Source organism: Candida dubliniensis, chromosome R, assembly GCF_000026945.1.
Source record: "Candida dubliniensis CD36 chromosome R, complete sequence".
Lineage (NCBI taxonomy): Eukaryota > Fungi > Ascomycota > Pichiomycetes > Serinales > Debaryomycetaceae > Candida > Candida dubliniensis.
The window spans coordinates 1,509,710-1,530,603 of NC_012867.1; the positions used below are offsets into that span (position 1 = coordinate 1,509,710).

The window sequence follows — 20,894 nt, forward strand, 5'->3', positions numbered from 1 at the left end:
TGTTTTGTCAAAGTATAGGATTCAGAAGGTTTGCGTGTATAGAGTGTTAGAATATATCTCCCCCAACTAATCAACAAAGTAAAAATTTTTTTTTTTTTTTTTTTTTTTTTGCAAACTTGATTGTATAATTGAATTATTATTAAGTTGAAGGAAATCTTAATAAAATAAACCCTAAATCTGGATTGATCGAGATTCAATAACCAACAAGGCAGGTTTAAAGAAATTCCCTAGTTGGGGTAAGAATTGAAATCTTTTAATTAACCAATCACGTGCATACTCCACTTTTCTTCTTCTTTTTCTTCATCGACATGTGCGAAATCGAAAAAAAAAAAAGTTTCTTCCTTTGCCAGCACAACGGAAAATTGTAAAGTTCACAAAAACGCATGTGGACAAGAGAAAATAAACCCAAAAAAAAAAAAACAAAAAACAAAAATCACACCAACATCAACACCAATTATATCATTTAAAAAGCTGTTTGATTCATTCTCTATCTTCTTCTTTCTTTTTCTTATTTATCACTTGATATCTTTAACTCTTTTATCTTTACTTGAAGACTTCACTAGCTAGAGATAATTTTTTTTTTTTTTTTTTTTTCTATTAAAAAGAGAAAGAACAGACAAAATCATGGATTATTCAGGGATTACCCGTGGCTCAATCCGTGCTGAAGCTTTAAAGAAATTGGCTGAATTAACAGTTCAAAACCCATCTTCAAATTTAAAAGAAGTCAATACTGGGATCCAAAAAGATGATTTTTCTAAATTATTATCTGCAACTCCCAAATTGCTCAACCCTAGAGGTAAATTGAACGGCAGCATAAGTAATGGCAGTGGTAGTGGTGGTAGTGGTGGTGGAATCTTGCATCGTGATAGATTATCTGAAGTTGCCATTGCTAAAAAGGAATACGAAGTGATTATTGCCCTTAGTGATGCCACTAAAGAACCTATGAAAGTTGATTCTCAAATCCAAGCTTTAATCAACAAATTTAAAGCTTATCTCTTTGAATTGCCAGATCAAAAATTTGCTTATTCGATTGTTTCTAATTCAGCCACCTTCTCACCATGGAGTTTATTAGGAGAAAAATTAACCACTGGTTTGATCAATCTTGCCATGCAGAATACCAAACAATATTTGGATGAAGTTATTGATATTTTCCAAGAATTCATTGAAAAGTTTTTCGATAATATGAACCTTCATTTGACTCATTTCTTGACTTTAACAGGAGTATTGGATGGGTTTAATCAAAATGCCAAATTTTTAAGTATTTCTTCTAGAGCTTATAAAATTTTCATTGCTTTGGATTCAAACATTGATGATGCAGATTTTTTGAATGATGTGGAGAATTATACTGATTATCTTTATGATGAACCAAATGAATTCCAAGATTTGTTGACTCGTGATTTTGTTATCAATTTTTCACCAATTTTATACTTGGAAAGTTTGTCGAGATTAATGTGTGCTATTGTTAATGGAATTATTAATAATAAAGATCAATCTTTGTTGCATTATATTTTAGAAAAAGTTGCCAACAAGTATGATCAAGTCGATGATAAATCGAATCTGGCTATTTTCGCTAAAGACAATTTGGATTTTTCAAGAGCTCATATGGATATTATCAACAATTTAACTGGATTGGCTTTACGTAAATTGGAATTTTTGGACCGAGGAGAAACTTATATTGTTTACTCAACATATGATCGTTTGAAATTGGGTTATTTGGCCAAAAGTCATAATTTACAAATTTTGAGTTGTGGTATGTTTACTGATAATTTGGATTTGAAAACATCAAGAAAATTATTCAGATCGTCTATTGAAATAAGAGATGTCATGTTGGATCCAGATTTAGGGTTGACTATTTTTGAATTTGGCTCTTTATTAGTTTATAAGGATGAATCTATTGGACCATCATTGACCAGAGCATTCACTTCAGTTATTGCTAATCCTAAATTAGATCCAAATTATTGTTTGAAAGCTTCCAAAGCTGTTGGGTTAGGTACAAAAAAATTGCCTCAAGATACCGTGGTCACAACAATTTATTCATTAACAAATCTTTTATTTGTTACTAATGAAGGGTTATTATTACCTTCTAAAAGTGCCAAAAGATTTAATACCGGCTTAAGTGCAGGAGATAATTTATCAGGAAGAGATGCATTTGCATCTCCAATGTCATCTAGAAGAACTTCATTTACTTCTTTCTCACAAGCTTTTAGCAAAGGTGCTAATTCCAGTGAATTTGATGAGAATGATTACCGTAAAGTTTGTGAAAATGCTGTGACAGGTATTATTGAAGTTTGTGAAAAATGTAATGATGAAAGTGTCCCAGCATTAACCTGTACTATTTTATCTCAAAAGGTCAACAAAATCGATTCACCAATTGGACCTTTGATTTTGAAAGCGTTGAGTTCATGTGCACCATTTTTACCTGAACGTGAGTTTGTTATTTTAATTAGATTATTAAATAAAATATCATTTGATGCATTAGAGAAGAAAAATATGGTTATGATGGGTTATTTGACTGAAAGTAAAGTATTACTTGCTGAAAAGTTAAAAGTATCCAACCCCTTGTTTACGGTGTATCTTCATGAATTATTACAAGCAATCAATAGTAAAGGTGATGTTCAACAATTAGAGCACCATAGATCCCATAACGAAATTAGTGAAGTTGGCGATCAAATTGCCATCTATTTGAAACCATTAGCAGCATTGTTGCCTGATGTTCATTTAGGTGAAAAGCCGTTAGAGATTAAAAGTACAATTACTATCAACTTGTTTAGAAACATTTGGTTTAATATGGTTGTTCATGGATACAATATCAATTCAAAAAATACCAAAACTTTTAGAAGTGAATTAGAAAGAATTGCTTATAATTCGCCACCATTAGCTTCAGAATTGTCGTGGGACAGAACTGAAACTTCAATTGAGTTGAACACTGTTTTGAGAAGAGGTTCTTCTAATCATAACATCAAAGACCATCGTCATTATTTGGGCAACATTTTTGAAGTCCATCGTAGTTTATCTTACCCAAAATTGATGTTTTTGTCTGCTGCGGTGTTTGTTGAATCTTTAAGAGTTAGAAATGGTAATTGTTCTGACTCATTATTGTATTTCACTGATCCAACAATTAAAATATCAGGTGTTGATAAATATTTGGGACATATTTCATTTAAAATTGTCAAAGATTTCATTCAATTGATTAACACTGGTGCCAACAAACAATTCAGTGCTGACCATATAGCGGAACAATTGACAACTATGTTGATTAGCTGTTGTTACCCAGTTCCAGAAATGCAAGATGCCGCTATGCAATGTTGTGATTTATTAATAAGCAAAGTGCCATCATCGTTATGCCACAAAAAGAGTTTATTTGCTTTGTTTGATTTATTGACTTTATTATTTGATAGTATTGCCGATGCTGATGTTCATGAATACGAACCAACCACAGTATTTAGAGCCAGATGTACTGGTATTAAAGTGTCCATGTCCGACGACTATCATTGGAGAACCAGTACATTTAACAGATTCCATGATAAGTGTAAGCATTGGCTCAAAATTTTGTTACACAAATGTAACATTGATGTCAAGAGTTTAATTCAATCGTACATTTCTGCCAATGAAAGTTTACTGTTTGATAGTCCAGTCCAATTTGGGTTATCATTTGCCTTGGAAATGGCTGGTGCCATTTCATCCAATGATCGTGAATGGTCAGCAATTACCTATGCCAACAGCTCCAATTTGAATGCCTTGCCCACTATTGTTTCTCAATTGTCATGGAGAAGTAATTTTGTTACTGAAATCATGAATAAGTTGCCATTGCGTACTGACGAGGAAACTGATTTTGCCTTCCAAGCCATTAGAGAAAAAGTTTATTACATTAAAGCCAGATTAATTCCAGGAGATAGTGGATTTGATTATCCGACCAACGATGAGATTATGAAATTATTGAGTGAAATTGCTGGGTTAACTTTATTGAGTGATGTTAACAATGCTGAATTGATTAGATATTTAGTGGAAATCCCATTCACAATGTTTGTTCCACTGATTATGATTACCGCAAGTGGAGTTTGGTTTGCCGTTATGAAGGATAAACCACAATTATCGGTACTTTTATTGAGTGAAATTGCCAAAAAATGGGAAGAATCTATACAATTACGCAAGGGGGTATTCTCACAAGAATTTGATCTTGTTCATCCAGAATTTGAGAAAATGGAATATGCACCCAGTAATAGAACATTGGTTAATAAGGAAGCTGATATTGCTCAGAAAAATTTTGCTCCTCATTTAGAAATTATTAGGTTATTTGCATCCAATTTTGAAGCCACATTAAATCAACTGGATCATTTATTAAAGATTTTCACGAGATTTGTTGAAGTAGGTTTGGAAAATTTAAAGATTGCCAGTTATCATCCATTATCTCGTTTGGTTCGTTTTGAATTAATTAAATTTTCTTTTGAATTGTTACAGTATCATATCAAATTAGGATCAAGAAGTAGCAAATATTTGAGTGAATTAATTTTGGATGGTGCATTAACTTGGTTTAGACAAAAAAGTACTTATCCATTTGGTGGCAACAAATTGAAATTTAAGAGTGAATTAATACTTTTGAAAGAAGTTGCCAAATTTGTCACTGGATTAAACAATTTCCAACTGGAATTAATTGATATGAAATCGAAAATTCTTTTATATTTTATGGATGATGAGATTTGTAAATTTACTGTATGGTTAAATTCAATGAATCCTTCAGATACTAGTGGTACTTATGTTAACCAACAGATTGGTGGACAACACCTTAAATTTGCTTATGAAATCGATCCAATTTTGGCCGTGAATTTGGCTATGAGATACAAATTAAAGAGTTTAGATGAGTTATTGCAACAATTGATAATTAAGGACCCATTACCTGCCATTAGTTACCCTGATGCAGTACAATTTTTTATTGGTATCAATGCTGGAACCCATATGCCATCGTATCATTTATTGTTTTGGGCTCCATTATCTCCTATTGATAGTATCACATTATTTTTACCACCATTTGGGTCCAATTCATACATTTTACAGTATACCATGAGATCATTAGAGAGCCATGATGTTAATTTGACATTCTTTTATGTACCACAAATAGTCCAGTCATTGAGATTCGATTATAAAGGTTATGTTGAGCGATTTATTGTCGAGACTGCTAAAGTGTCACAATTATTTGCCCATCAAATTATTTGGAATATGTTGGCTAATAGTTATAAAGATGAAGATAGTCAAGACCCAGATGATTTGAAACCAACTTTGGATCGTATTCAACAAACAATGTTGAAAAGTTTCAGTGCTCATGATTTGAAGTTTTATGAAAAAGAATTTGGATTTTTCAATGAAGTCACTAGTATTTCTGGGAAATTGAAACCTTACATTAAGAAATCTAAAGCTGAAAAGAAGGAAAAAATCGATGAAGAAATGGCTTTAATTAAAGTTGAACCAGGGGTGTATTTACCATCCAACCCTGATGGGGTTGTTGTTGATATCAACCGTAAACTGGGTAGACCATTACAATCGCATGCCAAGGCACCATTTATGGCAACATTCAAAATTAAGAAAGAATTGGTTGATTATGATGAACAAGGTCACAAACAGGCATTTGAAATTGAGAAATGGCAAAGTGCTATTTTCAAAGTTGGTGATGATTGTCGTCAAGATGTGTTGGCATTACAATTGATTTCAATGTTTAGAACCATTTGGAGTAATGCCGGATTAGATTTGTATGTATTCCCCTATAGAGTTACTGCAACTGCTCCCGGATGTGGTGTTATTGATGTTTTACCAAATTCTACTTCGAGAGATATGTTAGGAAGAGAAGCAGTTAATGGATTATATGAATATTTCATTACTAAATTTGGTCCTGAAAATCTGATTGAATTCCAAACGGCAAGAAATAATTTAATTAAATCTTTGGCAGCTTATTCGATTATTTCTTATTTATTACAATTCAAAGATCGTCATAATGGTAATATTATGTATGATGATCAAGGTCATATTTTACACATTGATTTCGGATTTTGTTTTGATATTGTTCCTGGTGGGGTTAAGTTTGAGGCTGCACCATTCAAATTGACTCATGAAATGATTATGGTTTTAGGAGGTAATGATCAAACTCAGTCATTTAAATGGTTTGAAGAGTTATGTGTTAAAGGTTATTTGAGTTGTCGTCCATACATGGAATTTATTGTGAGATCCATAACTCCAATGTTGGAAAGTGGATTACCATGTTTTAAAGAAAATACAATAAAGAATTTACGACAAAGATTTGTTCCAACTAAATCGGAAAAGGAAGCAGCATTGTACTTTAGAAAATTGATTAAGAAATCGATGGAAAGTTTCTACACTAAAGGTTATGATGAGTTCCAAAGACTTACAAATGGTATTCCTTACTAGTTAGTGATGTTGAAAGAGAACATATTTATGTAAAGTAATTATTTTTTCATTTGTCTTTAGTTTTTTTATGTAAAAGATGATAGGTTGAACGAAACATTCGGAGTTTCTTCGTGTTTATTCGCATACAATGGAAATTCAACAGTAACTAAAACTTTGGGATTAAAGATTGAAGCTCCAAAATACGATTACACCTTAGTTTCTATTTCACTTTTCTTCCTTTTTAACCATGTTAGCTGTTCTATGAAATGTAGATATTGGAAATGTAACTACAAAAGAGTATGAGAATATGTAGGGCTGCTTGCTATACATGTGGATTTCAGTGGGTGTAAGTTTCAGACTTGGTTGCTAATTCGGTCAATTGTGATAACCTGTGTCCAAGATCTTTTGTATAATCAAGAAAAAAAAAAAAAAAAAGACCAATTGTTCATCTCCAGCATTGCCTGGTTTTAATTTATTGATAAAAACAGATCCAACATAGCCTCTTTATGGATACACCCACACCACTGTATATATAAGTATCATTAAGATCTATATTGCTCTGGTTACCTATTTTTATTTTCAATTTCTCAAGGGATCTTTAAATATTTAATCAACATTGTAGATTTCAGATTCATAACCCTGATGAGCGAGTAATGGCGGAAGAAAAGTGGATAGATATTGAAAATTGACGAGATTGCGTCATGCCTTTGAAAAGTATTTTTAGTGCGTTACTACTTACACAATGTTGATCCAAAAAGTTTCAGGTACAGATGAGACAATCGAACATGCATTTACAGTAAAGGAAGATGGAATTATTTATTCCAAACCAACCAGAAGAATAGCATTTAATATAATCTAGGACGTTTGGGTTATTCTATCTTAATTCCTTCAGAGATACTGTTTAACAAGATGAGGAATAAATGCTGGATGGGAAGTTGCTTAGAAATGACGGCATCGTAAAGGCTTAAATTTCGAGAAAGATATGCAAGAATCACGAGTTTATATTTTTAAAATAATATTCCTCAAAGTTATAAAAAGAAGTTATCGGTATTGAGTAATACCTTAATAATAGGGATTTGACTTGAAGGCAGCATTCTATACACAATTTTGTGTGGTTCATTTTTAGTATTGGGCATCATGTTTCTTAGGGATTGATTGAATACATACAAGCTTTTTGTATGGAAAGAAGATACAAGCTAACAGTAACCCTTGATCAAGTCTAACGTTGATCACTGTTGTCTTGTTGCATTTGATAATATAATCTGTAATAGTAGTATAATATATCCCAAGAAGAAGAAACAATTATAAAATAAAAAAGGTCGTGTATATCAATACAAAAAAGAATGAATTAATGATTTTGTGATATATTTATTTATAGTAATAATTATTATAACAAAATACAAACAAGAAAAGAAAAAAAAATAATAATAAAATCTGGCGCACTTTTTTTTCTCTCACTTTTGCACGCACCACTTTCAATTCCTCACACCCAAAAAAAAAAAAAAAAAAAAAAAGAAAAAGAGGCAGAGCCCAATTAATCAATCAATAATAAAGTTTGTTGTCATTTTTTTTAAAAAAAATATATATTTAGAACCACATTTCAATTGGCTACACATATATCAAGACACAACATCATTTTATCTTATCTTATCAACAACAACATCATCATCACTACCACCATCTAGATACCTTTCTTTCTTTACCTTCCAATTTCCACATTTTGCTTTTTTCATATTCGTATTTTCGATTATATATTGCAAGAGATAATTCTTATTTATTTATACAACATCCCACACCCTCCCTCCTTGCATTCTTCATCTTCATTACCAGATTTAGTATTTACTTGAATTCAGATTCAGATTTTTTTTTTTTTTTTGTTTTAATTTTGATCAAGTTTAGAGCTTACCAAGGATTAGATATCAACTACTCGAAATCACGCCAATTATAAAGCATCTGCAAATTTCTATTGATACAACATGCTACTCCCCAGTTCGACAGTGATATTTATATGGTTTGGCTTTCTATTGTCAATAGTTAATGCTGGAGCTCGATATATCCAATCGTCCTCTCTTTTGACATGTATGGAAAACTCCCAATTCACAGCTTCATATTTTGATATTGTATTTTTCCCTGGAAACAATTCTGTCAATTTTAATGTGGTGGCCATAACATCGATTGATAATAAGACGGTTGGTGTAAATGTTAATCTTATTGCCTATGGGTTAAATGTTTTACAAAGAAATATTTCCTTGTGTGACATTAATTATCAGAATACTGGTAACACTAAAAATAATCCATTGTGTCCCTTAACAAGTGGTCATTTGGATTTAGATTCGCTGTACACGTTGGGAAAATCTGTCACTAAAGATATTCCCGGTATTGCATACACCATTCCTGATTTGGATGCCAGAGTTCGTGTTATTGTTTACGACACTGAAAACTATGAACAATTAGCTTGTGTTGAAACCACATTGTCCAACGGTAAAACTGTGCAGACAAAATATGCAGCATGGCCTATTGCCGCTGTTTCTGGGTTAGGGGTTATTACTTCAGGGGTCATTTCCGTGATTGGGCATTCTAGTACTGCAGCTCATATTGCTTCAAATTCCATGTCGCTTTTCGTCTATTTCCAATCTTTGGCTATAACAGCAATGATGGCCGTGGCAAGAGTTCCACCTATTGCTGCTGCGTGGGCTCAAAACTTTATGTGGTCATTGGGAATTGTCAAAGTGGGGTTTGTTCAAGACATTGCCAATTGGTATTTACAATCCACTGGAGGCACTCCAACCGATATTTTAAAATCTAGTTATCTTTCCGTGTCAGTGCAGAAATTTGTGAAAAAATTCATCAGACGTTCAGTTCTCGCCATGCCTGACCAACAACGGGAATTCATCACTCACTTGGTCAGAAGAAGTAGCATTCAGTTAGATTCAGACAGCTTCAATGCCTCGGGATCATTGGACCCTAATTTATATTCAACTAACGAAAAAGCTAGTGATTTGTCGGGGAAGATCTTAGTCTTGAGAGGGATTCAGAGAGTTGCTTATTTGGCACATATCGAGATTACCAATATTTTTATGACTGGTATTCAATTTTTATTCTTTTTCGCATTTGTGATGATTGTTTGTCTCATGTTGTTTAAGGCAATCATCGAAATATTGATTAGAAGCAAAGTTATGAATGAAGGGAAGTTTCATGAATATCGTCAACAATGGACATCGATTATTAAAGGTACTATATATCGTTTGTTAGTTCTTGCTTTGCCTCAGATCAGTTTATTATGTATTTGGGAGTTCACAGCAAATGATTCCGCTGGTATTATCATTGTTGCTGTGTTTTTGTTGTTTATCACTCTTGGGTTGTTATTCCAAGCTGCTGTAAGAGTTTTCCTCATGGGTAAAAAATCTGTACGTCAATTTAAAAATCCAGCTTATTTGTTGTTTGGTGATGGTAAGTTTTTGAATCGATTTGGTTTCCTTTATGTTCAATTTCGTGCTGACAAGTATTGGTTCATTTTGGTTTCTTTAATTTATATTCTTCTTAAATCCTTGATTGTGGCAGTATTACAGAAATCAGGTCAACCTCAAGCAGTCATTGTTTGGGTTATTGAATTGATTTATTTAGTGATTTTAATTTGGATTCGTCCATTTATGGATAAAAGAACTAATGCCTTCAACATTACTATTGGTGTGATCAATTTTATCAATGCATTGTTCTTCATGTTTTTTTCAAATGTTTTCAAACAACCAAATGTTGTATCATCGGTTATGGCTGTTGTGTATTTCATTTTGAATGCAGTGTTTGCCTTGTTTTTGTTATTATTCACCATCATCACGTGTGTTCTCGCATTGTTGTACAAGAACCCAGATACAAGATACCAACCAATGAAAGATGATCGAGTTTCATTCTTGCCTAGGTTTGGCAATAAAAGCGGTGATGCCAGCAAAGGACAAAATAACAATACTGAGGATATGGAATTGATGGCATTGGGAGCAACAGCAATGAAAGGTCACGAACATAGTAATCAACAAGGTGGTACTGTGTTTGATGATTATGATTCATATGATGATGATTCTCCAGATCACAGATCTCGTAATGCTAGTGGACCAGGTGGAGCTACCTTGACGAATGTATCTTCTAATTATGATGCTGATTCACGTAGAGATTCTATAAATTTCCTGGAACCTACTCAACCAAATTCAACTATTGTTGGTAACCCATATAATGCTGTACCTCCATCTATGGGTGCACGTAGCACTAGTAGCAATTCAGGGTTTAGCTATGGTACTACCGGAGTTTATACTGGAAGTGTTTCTTCACCACATAATCAATATCCAAATCGTTATGGGGGCCAACAAAACAATTATGGAAACAACAATGGTGCTAGAAGATGGCAGTGAGAAGTTAAGAGCTATTCGAAAAAAGAAAAACGAACAGAAACACAATATTATCTTTCAAAATCCATGAAATTATCTATACATTTGGGAAATGATATTCACAAGTTTCTTGAAGAAAGAGGAATCAATTCCTTATAACGATTACCATGTAAGTCATGCAACCTATATATATATACATATATATGTATGTGGGGCCTTTTTATTTTTTTTTTTCTTTATTTTTTTTGTACTTTATCGTTTTTTTAGTTTTAAATTTCAAGTTCCAACGTTTGCTTTTTGTTTGTATTTTACAGTTTTTTACATGGTCTGTTATTCTTGTATTACTCAATTCTTGTGATTAGAATAATGTAAAGTATTATATACTTCTTATTATATTATAGAAATTTATACAGAGAATAATTGATGTTTGATGTTTGTTGTTTGTTGTTGATCACCCACTATTTGGTTTCAATTTCTTCATTACAGAATTTTGGTTCTCCAAATATACTGTAATGAAATATATTATACCAAGTGATTGGTTGACATGGTTCATTTTTGTCATTAATATTATTGTCCATTATAGAAGGGATCTGTCTTTTTTTTTTACGATACGTTTTACCAGTTTGCAAATTAATAATTTGACTAAATGATTTATGACGTGGGAGGTTTAATGTATGCAAATTTTCATCTTGTTCTTGTTCAAATTTTAATGATGAAAGTGGTATTGTTATTCCTTCATCAGGGATACCATTAGCAGCGAAGGATAATAATGAATAATCTAGTTTTGGTTCGATGACTTGATTTCTCTTATTTATGTATTGTTTGTCATCATCAACAACGTATATGGAAGATTTTCTAATATTCTCATCCTCAATATCATCACAATCCTCTAAAGAAGAAGCATTAACGTCATCATCATAAGTTTCATCAACCCCGATATGTTCATATTTGGTATTTGCAGATTTTTTTTTCTCAAATAATCGTGGTTTTAATTTATAAGTTGTAAATTGATGCTTTTTACGTTTTACTGAATCAGCCAATAAATCAGTTTTATCATCAAGACCATCTAATTTTGATCCAACATGTTTTAAAACAGAGGTTTTTTTATCATCTAATTTCCCCTTTATTGAATCTTTAGTATCAATTATTTTTGTCTTTTTATTATCGATTTTATCATCGAATTTTTCATCAATTTTTTCAATGGTTTTTTTCGGTTCATGAGCTAAACCTAATGTTACTCCTTTGGTCTTGTCCTTTTGTAACCTTAATTTATCATGTAATTGTCGGATTGCCTGAGATTGAATTTCTTCTTCTTGAGGGAATTCTTCCATTTTAGAATTTGTTGCAGGGTTTTGTTGTATTGAATTCATATCTATGGTATAGTCATATCCAATCCCATTCGGCTTATCATTTGGATCGGCTTCTTTTTTGGAATCAAGTTTTTTTTTGAATACCGGTAAAATATGAATCAATTGGTTCTGTATTTTTAAACAATAACTAGATTGTTGATCTTGTGAATTCACATTACAATAAACGGCGTGAATCAATGAATCATAATCAACTTGTTTCAACCAAATATTAGCGAATTTATCGAAAAATGATGATATACTTGTGGAACTCAAATAATTTTTAATAGAAATGATAGGGCTACCACCACCACCACCACTAACCTCCATGTTTCCTTCTTGGTTAAGGCTTGATCCATACTTGTCTTCATAAGCAAAGCTAGACACTTTGCCCGTTGATGATGATGATGATGTGGTTTCATTAAACATAAAAACAATCGTTGGTTTCATTTCAGTCAATTGTGACCTGAATATCGGTAAATATTCACCAGGTACATTCAACAAACTCTTATGATATATCGATGATGTTAAATTTTTAACTTCTTGCAATGGATTATCATGATCATTATGAAAATTCTTAACATGCAGAGGAATAACCATATAATAGTCCACTAATGTTAATAAATTGGGCATATCAAATGGAATACTTTTACTTAAGAAATTATTCACAGTATTGGCTTTCTCATATTTTTTAAATATGATTGGATTTTTCAAAAATGTTGACGATGATGATGTCATGGTTGGTGTAGAAGTAGTAGTACCTAATGTATTGAAAATAAAAAACGTTTTAAATGATTCAGGTATTAATAATTGATCAAACGCAGTTAGATTTAACCAACGACTCTTGGATAATAAGTCTGCCAGAGTTTTTCCATTTCCTTCAACCAATTCATGCCAGTTGGAGAAAAGATTAGCAAGTCCTAAAGTTTGAAACATGGTTGGATTAATTAATTCTCGAGGAATAAACATTAATGAAATATTATTATTCTCTGTTTGTGGATCAACAATGTTTTGTTTATCAACATCATCAATTGTTGGCAAACTGGAAATGGATACATTATAATAAGGAGTATCTTGAGGCATTAATGATTGCAATGATGTTAGTAATTTCAGTTTTGTTTCTTTAAGTGAAAATAATGTAGGTTTAACAATGTTTGGCCATTCAGGTGGAAGAACTAAGGCATTGATCATAACAGCAATTGTAAAGTAATTTAATCTCATTGTTTAATAATTTGATATCTTCATTCCAAATTTTAAAAAATTTAATCCAAAGAAATAAGAAAAAAGAATATATGAACAACATCTTATATATATATATATATATAATTAGCATATTGATGTAGCTGTGTTTTGGTACTTTAAGTTTTTGAATTTTTTGATATTCCCAACATTCTTTTTTAAAATGAATGCTGCAAAAAAAAAAAAAAAAAAATGCAAAGAAAATTCAAGTTTGTTAGTAAAATATACGTACTTATTAAACCTAATACTATTTAGTTTTATTTACGTCACTATAATCAAAATTTAACTCTTCGAGTAAATCCAATCTAGAGATATATAGTGTAGTGACAAACATTGTCATATTTGTAACCCATAGAAACGTGGAAATAATAATGATAGCACCAACTCCACGTCTCATTTGCCATATTTCATGAGTGCCATACGTGTTATGGGGGAATATGTGACTGATTACAAATATAAATGAAACGAATTTACAAATAGTGCTTGCCAAACAATAAAATATCCCATTTCGTATTTCGTAATTGATCACTTGTAAAGCAAATAAAAGGGAAACAACTAATGATATTATTCCATCAGCCAAAAAATATCGATAAAATCCAACGGCAATGTCGTTATCTTGTTGTAATAATATTGAACTTAACACAATTTCAACAACACTACAACAAACTTCAAACACATAAATAACAAAATTGGCACTGATTGTGAAATACTCTCCTTCATAGTTTTGTCCAAATCTATCGGCTTTGAATTGAATCACAGGACGATTCATAACTTGTTTGATCAATTGCTTTTCTAATCGCTTTTGTGGCGACGTTATACTTGAAGTATCTTTGTATGGTAATGGCGGTAACTGTTGTTGAGGATATAATTGACTGGTTGGTTGTGGCATGGGAGGTAAGTTATTATCATTATTAATATCTTGAGGATATGGCATCAGTCGTGGAACAAGATCTTTTGGTGGAGGAATAGGCGGTGGTGGTGATGGTGGAGCTGGAATGCTTGCTGAGATATTGCCACCATTATCTTGAGGAACTTGTACGCCAATTGAATATCGAACTCTTTTCTTTTCTCTTTTTGGGATATTTATAGTTGGTTCTTCTTTTACTTGTAATGGTGGTGATGGATATTGAGTTGATCTATCTTCCTGTTGCCTTAGTGGACTATATTTGGGTCGTTCATCTATTTTGGAAGAGTATAAGGGGATTATAGTGTCCAAAGTTAATTTGCTGGAGGAAACATTATCATTGATTGTGCTTGGTGGAGTGGGGTTTCTTGACCTTATTTTTTGATCCGGTTGATAATCAAACCGTGAGAGATCACTCACAACTCGTATGTCATCTCCTCCATAGGGTCTAAATGGTGGAACAGTCATTGATTGGTACATAGGAGGAAAAGCAATTATTAAAGAAAGAACCCAAAAACAAAACAATTAAAAAGCAAAAGAAGATGAATCAACTAGATAGCCGTTTCAGTTTTTTAAAGACTAATTTAGCAAAAATTAAAAATAACCAGCCCAAATTTACTGGAAAGTTGATAATGAACTTAATGATTTGTATTTTAACTAAGAGCTATCAATGTACTATGTTCTGTCACACAAATAATTATGTTTATTATTTATCCTAATTTAGCAATTTGGTTAGCCGTTATTATATACAGGCTGCATTGTTTTTTTTTTGTCACATAGTCACGACAATAAAGAGTGAGTGAGTGAGAATGTCAATGCCAGACAGATTTATAGTACTGGTAATCAGTCAGTTAGAAAATAATAGTATTGTATTCCTTTCAGGAGACCAATCAAACTAATAACCAATAGGGATTATAGAATACATTTTTTTTGTATCAAGTTTGGTTTGAATAATGGTTTGTTCAGAGATTAATTGATGCAAAATTATTATATTGCGCACAATTTAGTAGAGAACAATCTGAGGTTTTGAAAATTTACGACAATATTTGATTTGGGGCACGCAAGATAAAGGAAATAGAATCAATCAAACACAACTCAAGCCGCTAATAAATATTTCTACATCTCATTCACCTATAATTCAAGGTAAAATAAATGTACACCGACTGTAGAGTTTAAAATAGAGTAATAGTGGAAAAATACATGTTGCAAAAAAAAAAAAAAAATAGTATCAATTACTAATAACACAAAATTAAGCAATTTTAATTGGAACACCATCGAACATACACATAGTTAAATGTGTCAACTTTGGCGGTGGATATTCTATATTTTCGGTCAACTGCAAATTTTCATAAGATTGAGCCAACCTGACCAAAACATAAGATGCTTCGGTTAAGGCAAACTGTTGCCCCAAACATATTCTTGGACCACCGTTGAACGGTAAAAATGCCCATCCCAATTTCCTAGTTTCTGGCTCAAACCATCTTTCTGGACGGAAAACATCAGCATCTTTACCATAAAACTTAGTATCACGTTGCGTAGAATAAATACTATACAGAACACCTTGCCCTTGTTTGATCAAGATTGGAGACATGCCATCTGGGCCACCACCTCTTGGCAAAGTTGTATTCTTGTTAGCAAATCGTCCATTACGTGGTACTGATGGATATAACCTCAAGGTTTCATTAATTACCGCTTTGAGATATTCACATTGCTTTAATGTCTCAAATGCAATCTCAGTTACCTCATCGGCATATTTCTCAATTACTTCTTCTCTTAACTTTTGCCAAATCTGAGGATTTCTAGCTAATTCAAACATAGCAAATGAAAGTAATCCTGCAGTGGTGTCTCTACCGGCTAACAAAATATTCAAGGCTTGGTCACGTAACACTTGAGGATCACGAGTTTGCTTCACCAATTCATACAAAAACACATATCCACTGTTCTTCTCCAATTCTTCCGGGGTTGCATTAAGAGCTTTATTGACATAATAATCACTAAACTTATGAACAATAGCATTACAATTTTGGAAATCCTTTGGATTAACCAACCAGTATAAATCTTTCAATATCGCCCTGGTAGCTAAATAAATTTGTGCTTTATTAAACGCTTCAGGAAAGTCCTTACGACCATCGAAATCAAACTCATCTTGATTATATCCAATAGATTCATCTTTTAATGATGACACTGATTCACCAAACAAAAATTCGGTGGCAGAATCAACCGTGAACCGGAAAAACAACTCTTGAATATCAAAACCCTTACCCTTGTTCTTAGTTATATGCTTCTTTAATAATTGGAAATGCGGTTCTAATGCTTTAACATGAGCAATTTGTTCACGAGCAAATTGTGGTCTTAACATTGCTCTACTATGTTTCCATCCTTCACCATCCAATGTAAAAATACCTTTTCCCAACAAAGGATAAAAAAAATCGCTTCTTCTACCTAACGAAAAATCATTAAATTGGGTTGCTAATAATGCTTTAATATTCTCAGGATCTTTGGTGACAATCACTGGTATTCCAAAATTATATTCCTTGAAAGTATCATTCACGTGTGTTTTAGATAAGTCATTGAATCTTGAATGTACTAAATCAACTTGTCGACCAACCTTTTTAGCTTTGAGCATTTCAAAGCCATTTTTAAATCCAAATAAGCCATCCGATCTAAAACTTCCAGGCAATTTTGCTCCAAATTTATTATTCAAATACTGAGTATAAAAATACTTTGAACCAAAGTACAAAACTCCACAAATAAATAAATAGATGTACCAGGATTCAAAAGAAATTTCTTCTAACATTGTTATTGTTGTTTCTATTTTCCAATTTGATAGACATAAATTATTATAGACAAAGAGATCATCTTTTATATGTAATTTTTTTTTTTTTTTTTTTGATACACTCTTGCTTTTTCTGTCACTGTGTGTATTACAAACTTGAAGAAAATATTAAAATTACAGAGGTGGAGTAAAAGGGGGGTTGATACTTAGTATCACAGTTTGCAGGTAGATTGATTGGTTAACTCCGTGTGTAAAAGGAGTATTATGCTTGACCAAGATTAACAAAGCTTGTTTCCTTAACTATGAGAGTTATTTTCTTTAAATCCGATTAACCTGATATAATTCTGGTGTAATTGCACCAAATTTTAGCTGAATTTGTGCAAGATGTATGAAGGAGTAAGCTGGGTTATCGTTTGTTCCAATCAATCTTTCAGAATTAATAATATGTAAATCCTTCTTCTACCGTCTAATTGTTGAGAATTATGTCTTTGACGTAATACTATGTAATTAAACTAATGTAGAATTACTTAATTCTTTTTCTTTTTTTATTCTGTGGAAGGGGCGAGAGAGAGCGGGGATGGTGGAGACAAGATTCTTTAAAACAATAACTGATTATGTTGCAATACATTAACAATATCATCGGTAGTGCAGAGATGAGAGCTTCTTTCTAAAAAGCATATATGGATAGATGAATAAATACAATAATTGTACTTGAAACTATATACTTGGTAGACAAACCTTATAGTTTGTTTCAAACCCTAAACAATAAGTGAATACAATACTAGCTTATGCTGGCCACATAGAAACCACGTGCTATTAGCTCTGTGTGTGCAATGGCGGAACCACATTATTGTCATACCCGTCGACATTCTTCTCTTCCTCGGCACTATGATATGATGAAATTGAATGATTCTCATCGTGTTTTGGGTTGGTATTTTGTGAAGACTTTGGTAAACTCTCTTCTGGAATGTTAGTGACCAGTTGAGGATGTTGTGCAGGAGTACTGGTATTCTCAGGAGCAGGAGGATAATTAACATTGATGACATTGACAGGTTGGTTCTGCTGAGCTGGTTGTGGTGGTTGTGGTGGCGGTGGTTGATGACGGTTTCTTGAAAATCCACGCCAACACATAAATATCATTGGAATATGCCACATATTTCTAAACCCACCCAAGCCCCATCTATTTCTTCTCGGTTGTTGGTTGATGTTGACAGTTTTGTTGACAGTCTTTTTCTTATATTGATTAGATGATGTGGTTGGCTTGTAATTCTGACTCTTTCCTCTATCTGATTGTCCATATTGGTTTGAGCGTGGAGTTTGAGAATATTTTTGTTTGTATGTTGGAATCCCTTGCTGTTGTTGCTGCTGCTGCTGCTGTGGTTTTGGGTAGGTCTGTTTGCTGTATCCACCACTACTTGACTGGCCTATCCCATACGACAAGGATGAGCCATACCCGTATCCACTCCGGTATCCACCATAACCTCTTGATCTTCCGTACATTTTTTTGAACTTTTCCCAATTGTTTAAAGAAGGGTGAAAGGCGAACAAAGATTGATTTAATCATGTCACTATTTATGCTAAATAAAAATGTGACAAAAAAAAAAAAAGAAAAGAAAAAGCACAAGACATCCAGTTGCATCAACTAGAATTAACATGCAGAGTCTTTAGAATTCACTGTTTATTAACAACTCTGGAAGAGGTTGGTTGAATAGATGAGAGCATTCGGTCACGTGCAGCTTTGTACTAGTTACAAGAAATGGGTGCGAAAACAACACCAACAGTATTCTATGGAATGAGAACTGCGTTACCGGAAAAACCAATAATGGCCGCTCGTCTACTCAATGCATAAGTTTAGCTTATTATGCTTAAATATATGCAGTTTCAATTTTCCATCTGGAAACGTCGGAAACCATCAAACAAATCTGAGATGATTTTGCTTGTCAATCACTAATTCAACGATTTGGTGGACAACAAATTTTGTGTTATTTTCTTGCGGGGCTTTTTCTTCTGTCCCGATTTCGAACAATTGATTTTTTTGGGGGAGGAAAAAATGGGGTGAAATGGGGCGCGAGTAATTTTAGTGTACAAATAACTTTTCTGGAGGGGGGGGAACGAGGCAGCAATCTTCCAGATTTTCCGAGATTTTTTCCCCGTTATTCTCCTACCAATTGTCGTCGTCGTCATCGTCTCGTGGTGTGAGTCGGAACCCCTTGCTTTTTATATATTTCGTGTCCATTATCTTTCTTTTTTTTTTTAGATCGTTTTTCCAAAACTTCTTTCATTGTTGTTCATTTAAGTTAAACTTTAAACTCTATATTTCTCCATCATGTCACTTTCACCCAAATTAGAAGAAACTGTCAGCTCAATTGAAAAGGCATTTGATATCAAAGATGATTTTTTAGTCAAAGCAACTGAATACTTCATTGAATCAATGAATGTTGGTTTGGAATCACCAAAACCATCAAAAGATGTCATGCCTATGATTCCAACATATGTCACCTCAATTCCCACTGGGAAAGAAGTGGGGTTGTATTTGGCAGCCGATTTAGGTGGAACTAATTTCAGAGTCTGTTCAATTGACTTGAAAGGTGACCACACATTTACCATGAAGCAAAGCAAGTATCGACTCCCAGTGGATTTGATGAAAGCAGAAAAGTCCGATGATTTATTTTCCTTTTTGGCAAAGAAAGTCCAATCTTTCTTATTGGAACACCATTCGGAAGCATGTTCTGCGAAAAATGCTGAGCCACTCAAGTTGGGGTTCACTTTCTCTTTCCCTGTTAACCAAACAGCATTGGACCGTGGTACATTAATCAGATGGACCAAAGGTTTTGACATCCCTGATGCGGTTGACCGTGACGTGGTTGAGTTGTTGCAAGCAAATTTGACTGTCTTGGAGGTCAATGTCAAAGTTGTCGCTATTGCAAACGACACGGTTGGAACTTTGCTTACTGCTGCTTACTCCAATGACCCAGAAAAGACAAACAGAAACACAATCATTGGGTGTATTTTTGGTACAGGAACTAATGGTGCCTATTTCGAGTCAAAAATTCCCAAGTTGGCCAGCTCCAAAGGTATGGTCATCAACACAGAATGGGGATCATTCGACAATGGCTTGAAGATCTTGCCATGTACTGAGTTTGATAAAATTGTCGATTCTGAAACTGCTAACCCAGGCTATCACTTGTTTGAAAAAAGAATCAGTGGGATGTTTTTAGGAGAAATTTTGAGAGTTGTCTTGATTAATTTGTTTGAAAAGGGCTTGATTTTCCAGGAGTTGTACAAGGCAAGAGGCGGGTCCTTGCCACACAGAATTCAAGAGCCATGGTTATTGGATGCTGAAGTGTTGTCTTATCTCCAGATTGATGACTCCACCGATTTGAGGATGTCGGGTCTTATTCTTCAAAACGTTCTCAGATTGGAAACCAACAAAGAGGAACGTGTGGTTATTCAACGTTTGACAAGAGCGATTTCCAAGAGAGCAGCACATTTGTCGGCTATTCCAATTGCTGCTATAGCCAAAAAAGTGAAAGACCAATATAAAGACGACGATAGAGACTTTGAGGTTGGTTGTGACGGTTCTGTGGTCGAATTCTACCCTGGATTCAGACAGGCTGTGTTAGAGTCGGTTGAAAAAATCAATCCTTTGAAGGGTACTAATAAAAAGATCTATTTGAAGATTGCCAAAGATGGGTCAGGTGTCGGTGCAGCATTGTGTGCCAGTACCGCATAAATCATTTTCTAGTTTTAAATATTTCTACAATTGTTGACCAAGTAGTTTTAAACACATAAATATATATATGCGAATAACTATATCCTAATCTTATGTGTATATTGTGATATTCCCTTAGCATAGCCTA

General features: G+C 33.3%; 7 protein-coding genes across 7 annotated transcripts; 3 read left to right on the forward strand and 4 right to left on the reverse strand. All coding sequences in view use genetic code 12, as the record gives it.

Annotated features, from left to right (window-relative positions):
* Positions 1 to 624: 624 nt before the first annotated feature.
* CD36_32670 (phosphatidylinositol 4-kinase, putative) lies at positions 625 to 6,414 on the forward strand (the record flags this gene model as incomplete). The annotated part of the gene is made up of 1 exon (XM_002422173.1): positions 625 to 6,414. The coding sequence occupies one exon, from the start codon at positions 625 to 627 to the stop codon at positions 6,412 to 6,414; it is 5,790 nt and encodes a 1,929-aa protein (XP_002422218.1).
* A 1,955-nt stretch (positions 6,415 to 8,369) lies between these two features.
* Positions 8,370 to 10,793, forward strand: CD36_32680 (FAD transporter, putative; the record flags this gene model as incomplete). The annotated part of the gene is made up of 1 exon (XM_002422174.1): positions 8,370 to 10,793. The coding sequence occupies one exon, from the start codon at positions 8,370 to 8,372 to the stop codon at positions 10,791 to 10,793; it is 2,424 nt and encodes an 807-aa protein (XP_002422219.1).
* A 434-nt stretch (positions 10,794 to 11,227) lies between these two features.
* On the reverse strand, positions 11,228 to 13,336 carry CD36_32690 (conserved hypothetical protein; the record flags this gene model as incomplete). Its single annotated transcript, XM_002422175.1, has 1 exon — positions 11,228 to 13,336. One exon carries the CDS (start codon positions 13,334 to 13,336, stop codon positions 11,228 to 11,230), a length of 2,109 nt encoding a protein of 702 aa, XP_002422220.1.
* Positions 13,337 to 13,601: 265 nt separating this feature from the next.
* On the reverse strand, positions 13,602 to 14,738 carry CD36_32700 (conserved hypothetical protein; the record flags this gene model as incomplete). Its single annotated transcript, XM_002422176.1, has 1 exon — positions 13,602 to 14,738. The coding sequence occupies one exon, from the start codon at positions 14,736 to 14,738 to the stop codon at positions 13,602 to 13,604; it is 1,137 nt and encodes a 378-aa protein (XP_002422221.1).
* Positions 14,739 to 15,507: 769 nt separating this feature from the next.
* CD36_32710 (cytochrome P450 52A11, putative) lies at positions 15,508 to 17,055 on the reverse strand (the record flags this gene model as incomplete). The annotated part of the gene is made up of 1 exon (XM_002422177.1): positions 15,508 to 17,055. The coding sequence occupies one exon, from the start codon at positions 17,053 to 17,055 to the stop codon at positions 15,508 to 15,510; it is 1,548 nt and encodes a 515-aa protein (XP_002422222.1).
* Positions 17,056 to 17,850: 795 nt separating this feature from the next.
* On the reverse strand, positions 17,851 to 18,534 carry CD36_32730 (conserved hypothetical protein; the record flags this gene model as incomplete). Its single annotated transcript, XM_002422178.1, has 1 exon — positions 17,851 to 18,534. The coding sequence occupies one exon, from the start codon at positions 18,532 to 18,534 to the stop codon at positions 17,851 to 17,853; it is 684 nt and encodes a 227-aa protein (XP_002422223.1).
* Positions 18,535 to 19,360: 826 nt separating this feature from the next.
* CD36_32740 (glucokinase, putative) lies at positions 19,361 to 20,767 on the forward strand (the record flags this gene model as incomplete). The annotated part of the gene is made up of 1 exon (XM_002422179.1): positions 19,361 to 20,767. One exon carries the CDS (start codon positions 19,361 to 19,363, stop codon positions 20,765 to 20,767), a length of 1,407 nt encoding a protein of 468 aa, XP_002422224.1.
* Positions 20,768 to 20,894: the final 127 nt, after the last annotated feature.